The 17,767-nt window shown below is 38.3% G+C and overlaps 1 protein-coding gene across 2 annotated transcripts in view; it reads right to left on the reverse strand.

Annotated features, from left to right (window-relative positions):
- Nucleotides 1–17,767, reverse strand: part of LOC130161943 (zinc finger protein 385C-like) — a 72,903-nt gene that overhangs the window by 27,446 nt on the left and 27,690 nt on the right. The window contains exon 2 of one of the 2 annotated variants that reach the window (XM_056365343.1): nt 15,042–15,329. In XM_056365343.1, coding sequence (XP_056221318.1) covers nt 15,042–15,329 — 288 coding nt within the window. Of the gene's footprint in view, nt 1–3,334; nt 3,747–15,041; nt 15,330–17,767 lie in introns of those variants that run through there. The other variant, XM_056365344.1, reaches the window with a different exon arrangement.

Below are 17,767 nucleotides of genomic sequence, written 5' to 3' on the forward strand. Positions count from 1 at the left end.
CTCATGAACTTCTGGCTCCTAAGACATTTGAAAAATTTTTCCACAACATAACATGAAAACAAGGTTTGTCTCTCTCCACCCCCACACAACACAGTTTAATGTCTCATAGCCAATATGATGGGTATCATATTAGCACATTTGATTTGCATGACTAATATTATACAGTATATTCCTTGTAAATGATGATTAGAAATACAGTGACTTCAGTTGTGGAAAGACATTTTTATTTTTGAAAACTATATTCTTGTTTCCTCTTAGGGCTAGTTTTGTATTTTGTCACACAGACAGGATATTTTACTTTATTTTAAGGTAAAATCGCATTAGATAATCATTTCATGGATGTAAAGATTTTGCTTTTAAAGCTCTAAATTGTTACAATTTAGCCAACTAAACCCTAATTAATTAAACCTATTGTGGCTCTTTAGGAAGATGATTTGTAATTTAAGTCAGGCAAATGGAAAAATACTGAACAGCAGCTGGTCACTGAAACAATGTGTAAAATGTTTGTGTAAATATTTAATGTGTATTAATAAAAATATTAAGATGATCATAAAATGTATTTTTCCTTAGCTTTAAGTTTTGTAAAAGGAAGATTTCTGGCTGGTAAAAGGTAAAATAACATTTGACAGATTTTAGTAACGACCAGGAGAAAATCAAAGCACCACCAAAACACAACTACACTTCATCATGGCAAGCAATCACTGAGGTAATTTGTAACCTGCAGCAGGTTATTTTAGGGCTGATCAGATAACTATCATTTGTTGCAATTTAAAGCAATTCCCTGGTGTTTTTAAACCTCTAAAATATAGTAAATAAATTGTATGTGTGTGTGGGTGGTAAATTGGATTTCAGGATTTTATTTTTATGACATTGCACCGCACAGCTTTGAACCAGCACAAACAGGATTTTAGTCGACTGTAGACTTTAGTCTCACCTGCTTCGAAAGGGGATGAAAACAGGTGAGCTGTCACAAATCAAGCCAGCCTGTGTCACACTTTACTAATTCGCAACCCATTTCTTTCTTCGTTTTTTAAATGCATATTTTCACCATTTGTTAGCTGACAGTAGAGAGCAGCAGAAAACATGTAGGAGGGGGAACAGGGGGCTGACAACTGAACTCAAATCTCATGAATGTGCCCCAAAGCTTTGGTATAAATTATTTTCCAATGTCAGAATGAATTAAATTGTCGATGTTTTAAAATCTTGTTTAAAGTCTCACACAACTTAGGGTTTTCATAATTTTAATATGTTTTATTGTTCTGTTCCATTGATTCTATAGTGTCTATTTTTTCCCAAATTTAAATCCTATTTCTACTCAATGTTTATTCTTTTATGATCCTGTGTTTTATTGTATTACATGGTTAGCTTTATCATGGTTGGTTCTGTTTCATGTTTTCTCCCATACTCATGAATCTCATGTCTCTGAAAAGATCCCCCTCCAGACTTGAGCCAACAATGTGGAAATCAAATCTTAGGCGTCTTACACCACTGAGCGCAGTTAATTTCCATCTGAGGTGCAATTGTGCTGTGCGCCTCTGATCACGTAATTACGAAAACCAGTCACCATGTCCTACTGTAGGTGACTGCTATTTGCATCGCTGACTGTGCTGCATGTGGTATGATACATGGAAACAGAGCCCCCAGTGTGCATTATTACAATGTTGTGCCCCTGTTGTGATTTATTATAAATGATTTTATCCCATTTAGTGAGGTAAAGACACAACACTTGAAACTCCCTCTGCCTCCAGTTTCTACTGCCTCTTATTTTTTGTCTTTTCCTTATAAACAAAGGCCAGTGAGAAAGACATTAATCTCACATCTGAGAAATATGTTCTTTCGTCCAGGATTTTCTCACAGTGTCACATCTCTTACATATTATACTGAACAAGGAATGAGATTCATATACATGGCCTGTCACTGCAGCTTCAAAACAGAGCTCTTGACGAGGGGTGGAGGGGTGGGGACAGCTGCAGCATGGCCACCAGGCAAAACTCTACAGTTATCTCCTCTCCAACTGTTTCCCTTTGATCTCCATAATCTGCCATTTAAAGAAGAAAGCAACCCGAGCTGCAACACAGACACTTCTTAGTATTTCCATCCAGGCAACACACTGCAGTGTGTGCGCGTGCGTGCATGTGTGCGTGTGTGTGTGTGTGTGTGTGTGTGTGTGTGTGCGTGCGCGTGCGTGTGTGCGCGTGTGCGTGTGTGTGTTTCCATGAGCTACAGTGATTTGAGTATATATATATCACACACTATAAAACCTGTGATTTAGGTTAACTCAGTGACGTGAGAAATTACATATTTCTCATCCTTATCATATAAAACCTACAAGAATTTATGCCTCTTAGTGTTTATCCAAAATTAAAAGCACAAACATATCCAGCTGTAATGGTAGCTGTATTTATATTATTGATTATTCCACTGATTTCTGATTTTGTGATTAATAGTTTTGTCTTTTAAGAAAAGAGTAAAAACTGCCCCCAAGAGGCCAAGGTGAGATGTTTAAATTCCTCCTTTTATAAATCTATAAAATGGAGGATACAAATAACAGATGTAAAACAGAGAAAAGCCGAAGCATCTCACATTTAAGAAGCTGATCTGTCTCTGTCCAACCAATAGAATATATCTTTATTATTTACATCCATTTATATAGAGGTCAAACCAAGTAACTAGCCTTGTACATTTTCTACATGTACTACCAATGTGTTGCTGGTAAAATAAAAGAGTTTCACTTGGCAAAACTGAGGTGGTTCTATATTTAAAAACCCTTAATGCAATAAGCATTTTGTCCCCTTTGAAAAAAACACAAACACAAATGACTAAAAAATCCCCACTGCCTTTATCTTTAACAGGCTCCAATTATGCGAGCTAATCTGGGCATATTTCCCTGGGGAGGCAAAGACATAATTGCCAGCAATCTACACAGTGATATCAGTGCTGTTCTTGTGTGGCTTAAAAATGACTTGACACATCTCGGAACAACAGCGTTGTATCGGTCTGAACTCGGCACTTGGCTTCATCAAAAGGGGTCAATTAGAAAAACAAACAGGCCGGGGACTCAATGTGGATGCAGAGGAACTGAAAGAGGGCAGATGGTCGGCAGGAGACTGAGTCTGCCCTTGAGCAACGAGGCTGAAGTCACTGTTGTACAACACACACTGACAGGGGAGAACTCACATGCATTTAGGGAGATGGATCCACAAAAACACCACAAGACAAATAAGACCTGATAGAAAAAGAAAATCTGATACTTGTGAAGCTATTGTTGCATTCCCATAAATAAGTGGGACTGACATACTGTATATACTAGTGTAAGAGTAAACAACAGTCTTACCTAACAGCATCGCCACGTGTTTGTGATTCCTCTGCTTGCCGCTTTCTTCAGTGTTTGACTTAGGCTTCTCCTGCCAGCTTATCTCCCATCAGAGAAGTTGAACAAAAACCAAGAAAGTGCTGCCTCGCAGATAACCTTCCCTGTCTCTCCACTGTATCTATCTTCCCTTCACTTTGACTCTCTAACTAAAGTGAAATGGCAGTCCTTTCCTCAGTCACAGTGACACATCCTGGCTGTGATCCAAACAGCCACAGCTAAAGAACGATACATGTGTGCGTCAATTAAAAGCCCCATGCTCTGCTGATCACGATGCCCTTTATGAGACGGAGGAGAGACGGAGATATATAGAGAGAGAGAGAGAGAGAGAGAAGCGGCGGAGACGGAAAAAGAGGCTGAGAGTGTTTGAAGAGCAAGTGTGTATTCTTCTTCTGTGTGTATGCGTATGTAAGAGAGCGAAAGAGAGTGAGTGAGAAAGAGGATGAAGAGAGAGAGAGAGAGAGAGAGAGAGAGAGAGAGAGAGAGAGAGAGAGAGAGAGAGAGAGAGAGAGAGAGAGAGAGAGAGAGAGAGAGAGAGAGAGAGAGAGACAGAGCTGGCAGAGGACTCACTCCGTATAACATCAACATCCCACATCTCCCCCTTCTTCTTCTTCTTCTTCTTCTTCTTTCTATTCAGGGTTCACACCTGCATGCTCCCTTAAGGACACTCAAATGTAATTTCCTTCCTGGCATTACTTGACAACAATAGGTATCATTTATCAATCTGTTTGTGTTCTGCTTAACATGCAGCTGGGCTGCGTTGTTCTCCTGAGTTATTAACATCATGGACACAAGGGCAAGACATTTAAAAGCTGACAATCCACAACACGATGATAGACCATATGTTGAGGTTAAATACTGTTGTGATTACTTCTGCAGTTTTCAGTGTTTGTGATAACTGATAACAAATATTTCATGCCCATATTTCCAATAGGTCGAGTCAAAAATACCTGAGTCACTCACGCAGTACAAAGTCATTATTTCTTTCACCACTTCAGTGTGACTGATATAATCTCTATCATAATCAAACAGCAGCCATTTAGTGTTCAGCCCAAGTAAACCCGAGTAATATGAGCTGTATGCACTATGGTTTTCCTACAGAAAAGCTCAGTTTTGTGTTCTGAAGCTTTTACAGCTCCACAATTATAAATATTTATATTATCCGGTCGATCACATTATGGGCTGAAGTGGCTGTAATGTTGCAGGAGCTGAGCCACAGTGCCAGACAAGTGACTGTGTAACTACTTCTGCACAACGAACGCTGTGGCCACCAGTACAGGTTACAGGTTACTTGTAAATAGTCAAATACGGTGTGACAGTAGAAGAAGTAGAGAGGCAACCCTGTCTCCTAGAAATTTTGATTAGGTACAACAAATTTGCGACAGGAAATTCCTTTTGAATGAAACCCAATGCCAACTGAATCATTTTCTATTAATATAATGTTGTTCATTTAAGTCTGTATTTGTTTTCTGCCAAAATACACAACCTTGCAGTACAATATCCACTTCATGGTTAAGCTTAGGCAATAACAACACGTTTATTTACATTTAACAAAATGGTAAAGTGCTTGTTGCACCATCTTATGCCGATGTAGAGAAACCACACATTCTCAGTCCTTAATGATTGCTATTTGCTAATTATGATAGTATTAGCAGAAAAGCCTGTGGCCATGCAAATATATTATATTTCTTATGCAAAGTCTTATTTTTTAATACATTATCATAAGACTCCAGTCTTCCAAAAACGAACAACATAATTCATGCAGTAGAAGGTTAACTCACTTTAACGAGTTACAAAAATCTAAATCATGGGAACTTAGCATATTAATTGTACAGCTGTTTTCCCCACTCAGTGCTGATTTAAACTATTTGAGCCAAAAGTGTGTAGCTCTAACAGACTGTTTGTTTTAATGAGCAGGTGGGAGAGATTATTGTTCAACTAATAGTTTGCTAATTTTCCAGACTAATCTTTTGATGATTACTCTGTTGATGCGGCAGAGCAGAGTTGAGATTCTGGCTTCTGTGTTGCCCTGTCACGCTCCTCCATGATCCAAATAGGCCATTTTATGGATGAATAAGGCATTTTACAGCTCTGTAAAGCATATATGCCTTGAATGGTTCCTTGAGTTGCAATGTATTATGCACAGCAATGGTCTTTGCATTAGCACTTGGTAAAGATCTGATGAGAATATTCAATATAAAATTCATTCTAGCTGATATGTAGCAGCTTCGGTTTTCAGGATAAATGTTTTACTTGTACATTAACAGTGTTGTCTTTTTTATTTGCATACAGCAGTGGAAAAGAAGACACCTGCCTTTGTAGCAGTTTGACAACAACTCATTGTTTTAACGTATAGTTGTTGCACATAACTAAGATGTTTAAAAAATTCGGATAGATTATAATACATTTACTTCGTATATATTATATATAACTTTTACACTACATACAGTATGTCACTAGATTTCCAAAAGAAATATTTTTACATCATGAAATTCAGTTTGGCAACTATTCTGACTAGTTCAAGGTATTCTGTGGAGTTTTTGAGCTGTAATAGCATGATAAAGCAGCTTTTTTATGAATGGGTCCATGTTTGTTTGTCTCGTACAATGAGCGCACATGTGCACGCAGGTGAAGCATTACATATTCCTGCCAGTTTTTTCACTCTATTCCACCAATCAACACCAATAAAAGCTGGGGGAGAACAAGACTGCAAGCTAGGAAACATGTATGTAAAGAATGGTGGTTTTAAACTTTGACCAAAAGTTGGTTTTGTAAATGTTTAATGTGGAAAAAAATGCAGTCATCTCATTTGTTAGTCTTTAAGGATACACATGATTCATTTTAGTGAGTAATACTGAATATAAACATAATTTTTGTCTTTGACAAGAAAATGAGAGAGCGCATCCTTTTGACTATACAGCGCAGATTAAGATTAAATGTACATGGTGTGCTCTTGTTGACTCTGGGTTATGGTGCCGACCATTAATCATAACGTCCCTGGTTTGAGTCTCTCTCACCTCATTTCCTGTCAGCCCCATAATAAAGGCCTAAGAATTATAGTGCTGAATGTCAAAATATCCTGACAGTGACCAGTTAATAAAATGCTGCTCACATGTTGATGCATCAGTCATTTTACTCCAAGTAACCTATATGCAGAATGGCTCTTTGAGAGTATAAATATATATAGTAGCTATATTTCAAGTGTAGGACTTTAACCAGTTACAGAGAAATGTTTTCTTTAAAGGTCTATACTTCTAACAGCTTTCAGGTAAACAATTTTCAAAATGGACATTATATTTTTACCTTAAGACTGACCGCTCATCGCTTTAAGTTGTTAAAGAGGAAGATTTTCACTGAAAACTCGACTCACTCACAGAAGCATGTTGTTACTCGATATTTGTGGAGGCAACACAGAGGCTTGTATGCACCACTGGGGAGGGCTGGCCTTCAATGCATTGTTATTCATTCCACAGTCGCTATAATCACTTCAAATAAACACAATTATTCACACAGTCTCCTGGCCTCAAATGTCATACAAGTGTTGTGTGTACACACACACACACACACACACACACACACACACACACACACACACACACACACACACACACACACACACACACACACACACACACACACACACACACACACACACACACACACACACACACACACACACACACACACACACACACACACACACACACACACACACAGAGCTTGTGTCTGCCCTGTGTGCTCCTTGCTGGCTCCTTGTCCACTTGAATAAGTGTGGTGTGGAAGCACAACACTGACAAATCCTGACAGTTTTACACTTGATTTCAGGCTGCTGCATTCAAATGAAAGAGCAGGGAGACGGCCTCGAGCACAGCGGTCGTATGTCGGTTCCACACAGCACGCTCTCATCTGACTGTGGGCCTACTAAACAATGGCTGTGCATATACCTCCATTTAGCTATATGGACTCTGTATGTGCCATGTTACTTATGTAAATCACAGACTGGGAGATAGAAAGAAAGGGGGGGAAATGATTTACGAAGCCTCAACTTACTTTAACCCCCTCCCAACACATTTTTTCTGCATTTTAACAGGATCAAACACCACTGCATACATAGGTATAGTTTTTATAGTCACTACACTTCCTAAATAAATGAAACTACATACTGATACATCATAATTTCCTCTTGCCAAACATCCAATCTCAAAAAGTGACACTAAATCCAGCGTTTTTCATGTTTGTTTTCAAATATATTCACAGACTCCTCATGTGACTCTGCTTCACATGCAGGATAATGACTCATGTTCTCCCAGTGCACTGACGTCGAGAATACAAAGAAGGAACTATTTACTTGCTTAATTTGAGTGTAAATCAGGTAGGTACAGCTCCCTGGGTGATTTGTGACCTGTTTAGATGACACAGCCATTGGGAATACTGTAAAACAGGTGGCTGTTTTAATGCCAACGTTCCCTAAGGGTTTTGGTGTTGAGTCAAAAAAAAAAAAAAAAAAAAAAAAAAAAAATTGGGAAATGGTGAGCAAGCCACCATCACCCCTCTCTTTTCTCTGCATCTCCGTCTGCAGCTCACACTCTCCTGCAGGCCCTCAGCCTGTGCAGAAGTATCATTAATGACAGATCAAGTGACATCTTAAAAAATTTGCTCAGCAGCCTCTGCTATGTGAAATGAGGCCAAGCAGCACGAAACTCCAGCTGATAAATGTCCCATTTCACAGCTCTCACAATATACTGTATAATCAGCATGCACGTGCTTTTAATGGCTGTTTTTGTGGTACAGTGTATCTACTGTATGTTGCTAGGCAAATGAAGAAACAACTAAACCTTCAGAAAAGCATTCAGTCTGCAGTGAAGCTCTATTTCAGAAATTTTTAGATTTTCCATTAGTGAGAGGAAGCTTTGTTGCAGGAAGAAGAGAGACGTAATTTTACCTTTCAGAGGGAAAATTGTTACAGGAAATGACATTATTTTTCAGATTTTGGGATGTTTGAACAGTCTTACTTTGAAAAATCTAATCAAAGAAGACTGGTAATCCAAGTACAGTCACATTAGGTTAATCTGAAACTTTTGGAGGTGCAATGGTACATGACACAGGTATATGATGTATACTCACCTCTGGCCAGAGGGATTCATGGCGAACCTACCTCAAAAACAATACCAGTGCACATCTGGCAGAGTAATCTCTCACACGATCATGGTACAGTCTTTCATGTAATCTATGGCATTAACTGTGCATAGGAGACATTTTTTTCCCTGACTTTATCCTTTCAGGCAATAGTACTCCCAAAGGTCCCATGTAAAACAGCAACATGTCTGGGAAGAAGAGCAGTCTTAAGGACAAACTCAACAAATGTCCTTTCCCTTACTGTTGCTCCATATCGGGCACATACAGCTGCAAATATAAGGGACATTAATAATGTTTGTCAGCAACAAAAAACTGTCTAACAACAATGACGCTGAGGACAGTTTGGAGGTTGGAAGAAGCAGAATCTCCAGAAGGAAACAATAGGACCGAGATAACGTTAGACAAAAGAAAATCTCTCCTAAATAAAATGTTTCTTTGTTCCTAGGACTGTCCTGTCCCCGAATACTCCTGTAGATAAATGAAAGGTACTTGCACCCCATTGATCCGGCTGGTTGAAAAGCATAAATAAGAAAAGAGCCGCAGGAGCATTTTAGCTTCTTGTAAGGTCACATCATGGTGCGATAGTTGTTCAAATGAATGAATGCCATGTCAGAAGGGACCACATGTCAAAGTGAGTGACTGTTGAGGTCTTAATGACCATCGTCAGCACAAGAGACGCTCACCCCCCCCCACTTCTCACAGCAAACCTTTAGATACATTTTCACACCAGTTTCATACTTAAATGTTACTGAGTGAAATTCTGCAAAAGCATTCAATGACAGGACGTTAAATTGGGACTTTGCTCAGATGTTGTATGTGAAGCTAGATAGTCATTCGTTCGTGCACACAGATGGACATTGGAAATAATGGAAGAGAGTGCTGGTCTGCTTATTACTGTGATTTTATGAGGGTTTTCTTTTTGACCACTTCTGCTCAGGTTGTACCACCAGAGGAAAATATTTTTTTATAGACTGATTTTTGTATAGACCGGACTCGTTTCCTAGTTTATTAAACTAATTTTAGAGATGATGATTATTCTTATGAGATGATTTTATACATTTATTACATTTCTCTCTGTGTGTGTATGTTTGACCATGTGCTGCTGCAGCCTTTATGTTAATCTGAAGGCATTCAGCTCTGACTTGTGCCATAGTGAGTGATATGGAAATATTACAATATGTCTTTTACATTAAGGTCCTTATTAAAAGACATGAGATTGACATGTAAAAATTACCTTTAGATTAAATGGTGTATGTCAGAGGGGGTTGTATCTTCAATTCAAGCTGATTTGTCAAATTGCCCTTAAATGCTGTTCACACCTGGGACCCACTTTGTGCTTGTAATAGTAAATCTCTGGTAAAATGCATGTTTCATACATAAATGTCCATTTCTTGTTCATCTATTTTTGAGTGTGCAGCATACACACATAAAAATCACTTCTTAGAAGTCTACACACATGACACAAACACACATTGTACCGTAATTTAGAAAAGCATAACCCCTGCAGTGGGATGACTGTGTAGTGGTCCTGAAGTTTAGTGTGGCATGTAGGAAGTGGAAAGTGCTTTGCTCCATTCTCTTTTCAAAAAGGCCCCCAGCGAGAACCACCCCACCCTATTTTCATTTGAGCAATCACTTCATGAAGCTAAATAAAGGGAATGTTAGTTCAGCTGTGGGAAGGGAATGGGTATTATTAGGCTGGTTTCATCGCAGCACAGTCTGCCTTATACCAACAGTCACCTTAATTGACTTGGCCCGTCCTCCTTTTCTCCTCTCTACTGTGAAATAGGAAACAGGGAGAAAACTGTTTGAGACACTGTATAAAACCTGGCATTTGGATGGATTTTTATGTGGGAACTTTCCTTCCTATTTGTTTACAAGGTTTAACCGAAGATATATGTGGCTGCTATTTTCTACCAGTTGAATCCTGTGATGAGTCATTTTTACAAAATGATCATGACAGTTTACTTAACCACTGTGTTTTTTCCTTGGTTTTTCCACAATTAGATTTAAGTCTTATAGATGATTATTTCCGATACCGTTTAATGTGAGTGATTAATTATACATGTGACTTCTTAGACTGTATTAATATTTTACTGCAAAATACAGTTATTCTGATGTAAATAACTAATTTGTTAATCAACTAATTAATCAACAGAATATTACCCTGCCACTATTTTGATAGTTGATTATTCCTTATCAAACTTTTTTGTCTTACGCGATATTAAACTGAACAAGACAGGACATTTGAAGATATCCTTTTGGATTTCTGGACTATTTTCATAGACATTTCTCATTATTTTGTGAAATTTTATAGAACGAAGAACATGACTTACTTACTGATGAAAAAATAATTATTTGGAGCCCTTAATATGACAGGATTACTGACAGTGTGTCTTCAAAAGTACAATTATTTTCCTGTCTGAGGTCTAGTTGCAGTTTTTCTTCAAATAAACCATTTCATGGCTAATTTTAGGGCCAGGCAGTTGTTTGCTGTGCTGCTCAATTTGGCTGCAGTATTGTCAATTTCACAACAACCCAAACAAAAGGGGTCAAATCCTGTAGGGTTCATTTAACCAGTTCTAACATGGCAGGTGTGAAATCACTCTGTGCCCTGTGTGGGGAAACAAGAGGCTCCTCACCCCGAGGGACTGACACAAGCTGCCCATGACTGAGTCTCATCCCAACTATCAATTAGTGGAGGAGGTGGCTCTGACATTGTGGCCTGCAGGAGGTGTTTAAACTCTGTCAGTGCTGATGTTGTTGACATACACGTCTAATCTTGGGAAGTGTACATTATGAAAAATGATGCACAATAAACAACTTTTTGAGCAACAAATACATTTCAAAACAGTTGCAGTGGTGTTAATTACAGGTGTCTAAATGCTGTATATCAACATTACAGTGTGGAAGAATTTCCAACACAATCTGACCCTTGTTTTAGAGAGATGTGTCAGTAAGGGCAGCATTTCATCTGAGAGAACAAACTGCTCCCTGCTGTCTTGCCAGCAAACTGGAGCAAAATGGAGGTCACATTAAAAAAAAACCATACACACTTTCTCAGTTTGTCATGGCACCGTAAGACACTGATGTCGTTTTACACATTGCAAAAATCTCCTGTCAGCTACATACACTGGCAGTCAGTATGCACACTAAAAACTTTCATTTTTTTGAGTGCGGTGTTGATGAACACTGTTCTCCCCACGGTGTATTGCACAAAGCAAATAACAAATTAAACCCATTTTGATTTCCATTTGTCAACTTTGGCTCCAGCTACTTTAAGTATATCAATATTATATTTTGTACTAACTGCAAAAACTACTATATACCGAGACAATTAGTAGTACACACAGAGGTCAACAAATATACAGTACAGTATGTACCAGTTACAAAATGTAATATTAACTAGGGCAACAACTAACGATTATTTTCGATTAATAACGTAAATAATTCACAGATTACTTTGGTTTATATGGTTAACTATTCAGTCAATAAAATGTTGTTTGTCCAACAGACCAAAACCCCAAAATATTAGATGTTAGATTTACAGTGACAGCAAACAGAAAAGAAGAAAAGTATTAGTACATATTAGAGTTCCTAGAACCAAGAATAACCATAAAAAATTTATTTTTATATGACTTAAGTTTGAAGTTTTTGACAAAGTGCCATCAACTATTTGATTAATTGTTTCAGGCCTAATATTAAAGTTCGCTTTCTGATATTAACATTAAACTCAACAGTACTATTTTTAAAGTGACATTTTGATTTGTCATAGAAGGAAATACACGAGTGAAACAAATTTTGGTAACAATTGCTTAGTACCAACAGGTGTCCCAGTAATCAATTATCAATTACACCTGTGCTTTTCCTGCTATGACAAGCCAAAATCTCTGCTTTATTAAAAAAGGCATTCTCATATTTTAACCTTCGAACTCAATGGGTGTTTTTCACAGCAGACATTTCCACTTGTAATAGCACAAACAAAGGTTTAATAGCAAAATTAACAATGGCTCTGTTTCAGTTGAAAGCCTTGACAGTGTGACAGTGAGCCAGCATGCACAGCACCAGGACCCTGAAACTGAAGCAGCTAAGTGGGATTCAGCCATCACTTATCTTATTATTTACACCTGCGCTTTTCCTGCTTTTACATGTCATAATGTTTTCTCTAAAAAACACATATGAGTTTTAAATCAGAAAATGTCACAAAAGAAAAAAAAAAAAACAAAAGAAGGAAGACTAAATGAAATTGCTTTGCAAATGTATCCTTACTTTGAAGGTTTAAAACACAAGGACAAAAGTACAAAAGTGCAAACACACACCCTCTTAAACCGATGAGTGCATATAACAGGAAGTTGTGTTTAATGTGTTAAGGTTGAAGACGTGCAGTCCTGCGATCAGTGGCGGCTCAGACGTGTGAATTGGAGTGGATGGGGGGGTTGATTTCAGACATGTGCATCCTCTAATATAGACTAATTTCTTGCTAGACAGGGAGTGACATTCTCACAGGTGTCTGTTTCTGCACCAGAAAGCCAGACAGTCGACCCCTGACCCAGATTTCCAAAAAGTATATGAACAAATGGAGACCATGCACACACACATACACCAATGCTCTCCTTTTGTTCTGGATCAGTCTCAGACTTTTAAGTATGAATGATGATCTGCAAAGCCTATTATCTGACACAAAAAAGTCAATAACTTTCTGATGATAACAAAATGAGGTTGAAATAGGGGAGAAATTAAACATTGGATATAGTATTAATTTAATTTCATGCATCGAGTTAGACTGGAACAGCTAAATATGTGTGGTAAGCCTACAGAGAGAGACAGCCTCATAAATCAATATTAAAAAAGTCCCATCTTATTGGCCAGTTGTAGATTAGAGGCTCTTTTTTTTCCTGAATGCTGACTGATCAAACTGGTCAGCGCGGCAGAGTGACACAGGTGGCGGTGAGTGAGGGTGATTAATGGCCCCCTCGTCGAAACAGGTGTGCAGAAAATGCTTGGAAGCGGCGAGGGGTTTCTCTTCTGGAGTAGCAAATATATTCTGAATGCATAACACCTCCTCATGATTTGCAGATGTGAACGTTTACAAGATCACGCCTGAGAGAAAACGCCACAAGTCAAAATAAATAAACATCTGACTAAACAAGGTGTGTTATGTCTCTGCTGAGTGAAGACTGAAACTATTTCTTTACTTTTCTTTTTTTTTTCCCCCAGAAAACAGCACAACTCCTGCTGGAAAGCCTGTATTTGCAGTACTTGCAGAATAAATGCAGAGCTTTTCTGACAGGGAGTGATGTCCTTTTATGTTTTTTTCCTGTTTTTATGTAGCATTAGGTTGTAAAATCTTCTAAGGCAATGTAAAAGCCAAGACCTAGTATTTGATATATAAAAATACATTTTCTTGATATCAAGAAGCAGGAGAGTAATATACCAAGGTAGTATCTATTTCTACCACTTGGGAACAGAAGCTCATAATGTTCTGTTTTTGTTCTGAGTTGGTGATTAAAGTTTGTTTTGTAGAGTTTGTAGTGTGCCCAAGCAAATATTAAGTTATGAGTCTTTCAGTCAGAAGTGGTGAGGGTTGTTCCACTCTAGTAATAAGTGTTAAATTGTCAGGATTTGAGAGTAATACACCATCACTACATCCTTTTCACAGCAGACACTTAACTTGTCACCAGATGAATAACACAGGTGTAATTAATAACATAAATGGCGGCTCTGTCCCATTTAGGTGCTCCACTTCCAGGGCTCTGGTGTTGTGCCTGATGTCTCACTGGCATGGCCCACTGTGATGGATGTAATGGAGCCATCACTCATTTGATTACTGACACCTGTTGTTTTCCTCCTTTGACGAGTCAAAATGTGAGGAAACGCCCTGAGGGAAAGGTACATTCATGCTGGGACTGTCTGACCTCATTAAAGTGACTTATAAAAAATTAGATTGTCTGCTGAAGCTCACATAGAGTATATTCTTATTTGTTTCCATCTTAACACGAAACACTCTTGTGGCACAGGATAAAACAGCATGACAAACCACAGCCTCAAAAATCATCAGAGTTAAAAGCATGATAGTTAATGGATACCATAACAGTAAGAACTAACCACCACAGAGCTGAGTAAACACCTCCCCGACATGCTCAGCAAAACCTGAACATTATGAACTTCACTAACTCCTTTACTCACTGCAGAGCGATTGTTTTGCTAGTTTCATCTGTTATGTTGTCTATCCCCTTCTTATCAACAGCTTATAAATCGCAGCTTTACTTATAATCAACAGTAAACTTTTTGCTCTCGTAGCGACCGGCAGCAGGTGTTTGTTGGCCTGCTTATCCATGTATGTTATGCAGACACTGATGTTCATTGTCTTATGTGAGTTTCAACATATTTAACACGTTTTGTAATATGATTTATGTATTTACTATGTTTTATGTTCATGTCTGAGGCAAACTTTCACTTAAGGAAACAAAGTTGAAACTGAAGTTTCAAGTTTAGTTTCAGATCATTGAAATAAATAAAGTCAGTGCGTCCCTACCTGTGCTGACAGCCTTTGCGAGTCGGCGCAGCCTCCTCTGGTGCGTCTTCCCCCTGTAGTGGATCTGGGCCTGGGCGCTGGAGTTGAGCTGTATGTTGCACACCTGGCACATAGTGGGACTGCTGCCGCTGCTGCTGCTCTGACGTCGCTCCCGTTTGGCCCTGTATCCTGCTCCCACCTTCCTCTCCTCTTCATCCTCCTCCTCCTCCTCTTCCTCCTCCTGCCCCTCCTGATTCTTGCGGGCAGGGCTGCCGTCCAGCCAGTCAGGGCTCTTGGGACGTTTCATATCTGGATGAAGAAAAAAAAATTGTCATTAATGAGAAGATTAATTAGAGATTGCCTGATTAAATAAAGGTTATGTAATAAGAAGTGTTGAAAATGTGAATAGAGATATTTCAGGAGTGTGCTGGTATGTAGGTCGTTGAAGCCTCCACAGGGGGGCAACAGAGCAGCATGGACTCCATTCAGAGAAATATTGGTCTTTTTCTTTAGTCTGATTCAAACTGCAATTTTATGTGCACTGCCATTGTAAAGCCTGAGAAAATTCAAAGTCTTATAAAAAGATACTTATCACTTGGATTTATCTACATCCTTTGACCAGAGTGTTCACTATCAGCACGTACAAATTTCAATATGTCCAAATGCATGTGTCAGAAATCTTTGACATCCCATTAAAGGAGTTGAATTAGACATCCATTAGCTGAAATGAATGGCCTATCTCTGGCACACATCACAGCATTACAACAGTCTGTAGATAAGCATCATGTTCCAGCATGTCTCTATTTATCAGATAATAAAAGCTGGCTCCCGGGGGGAAAACAAAGCAACATGTTTCTTTGTGAGAGCACACAGCCTTAATACCTGTAATGGCTGAGCAGTTATGGCAGACCGACAGCATAAATCAAGCTGCAGCTAAGCGCGAGCTCCACTATGGATGTCGAAATGTCACCCAAAGTCTAACTGAATTCTTTGTTTTGATGCTGTTCATATGATAATGGCATCAATTAAGTACTCATTGTGTTGGACGTTTTATCCTCCGCCTGGCTGAAGGTACCCACCCCACCACTGCTGCCGCCGCCACCACCGCCGAACGGAAACCATCATTTGTAAAATCTTTGCTGTTCTAAAAATTCAATTTGACCGGTGGAAAGATGAAAGTGGAATGGAAATGTGCTCACTGGAATTCATCAGCCTCCGACCAGCAACATGGACTTCAAAGCAGCAGCAGCCCATCACCACAATTATTTGAATGTAAGTCTAGCAGAGGATGAGTAACTGCCAGTGAAGCTGGTGTAGGAATAAGGAGGGTTTAAACACAACCAGGTGTTCACCCTAATCTTGACCACAACAAACACACGCCCAAGAAATACAAAGTGTCAGGAAATAGTGAAAAATGTCCATCACAGTTTCTGAAAGCCAAGGATGGACTGGGGCACGAAAGCAGCCAAACACAGCTCATGAATACTACACACTCCCTGGCAGGATTGTTACGAAGCTCCATTTTTTCCCCACAATAGAATATACATTTACATGCAAGTTTGACCCAGACAATTGTGCAAAACAGGTTCATAGTTAATCATAAGAAAAAAAATAAACCCTGTCGAATAGAGTTTAAATTTATACACATCTACTGTAATTTGCTACAGGAAATATATTTCGATGGAAACGTAATGCTGACTGGATTATGTTTTCTAGAAACATACTGGGGAAATGTTGTTGATCAATATACTGTATCTGGCAAGTCACAAAATGTCGATATGGAATGTGTCAGTAAAATGTCTAATGAAAGTCTGTTATTTGCTTTAGGCATAAAATATGGTGCATAATGTATCTCGTCATGGTGACTACAGCATAAGTAAACAGTTTATGGTCATGTTAGGGAAACTTGGTTTAATACAGAAAAAGTCCACAGTTACTTAAAGCATGAGACAAGACCCTTTTACTGAAACCACCTCCTCCTTGCGAGGTGCTAGTGTAACAAACGAAAAAATATTGGAATCGGACAAAATCCAGGGTTTGCATAATCATCTAAGAATGATTTATTTAAAACATAGTGATATAATAATGATTCATCAAGGTGTTTTAAGGGCCATACTCCAGCCAATCAGAGCTCCCGCTGCTGAACATCTGATTAATTAATCAATGATTAATTCATCATTCAAAGACAGGAAATTTATGAAAATAATGGCCATAAAGATTTGAATTTTATAATCATACCTAGTTTTGTAATGTAATCACTATTGAATATGTTGACATTTAAGTACCACTGAATGTTTAGAACTAAAATAAATACCACTGAATATATTTTAGGTTTGCCAAAATACAGAGAGAAAATGCATACACCCAATATTCAAAATCTATATTCAAATTCAATTATTTCAGTTCAGATCTAAAAGTTCAGGTCAAGTCAAAAAATCTGGTTGATCAAATTGACTCGGTCAAATTCAGACACTAAAATATCAAAAATATAAGATTCAGTTATGATCATCTGGGATATCAAGGACACACATTATCTATATCTGCCTCTGCACACAAGTTCATGTCTTATTGTCCTAACAGTCAACAAAATATTCCAGATATTCAATTTACTGTACAATGATATGAAACAGAGACAACAGGCAAATCTTTGGAGACACAATCAGACAATATTCATACAGATTGTTTGACATTTATGCTTGATAAATAACTTCAAATAAATAAAATAAATCAACTAATAGATTAATGTA

Source organism: Seriola aureovittata, chromosome 21 (genome assembly GCF_021018895.1).
Source record: "Seriola aureovittata isolate HTS-2021-v1 ecotype China chromosome 21, ASM2101889v1, whole genome shotgun sequence".
Lineage (NCBI taxonomy): Eukaryota > Metazoa > Chordata > Actinopteri > Carangiformes > Carangidae > Seriola > Seriola aureovittata.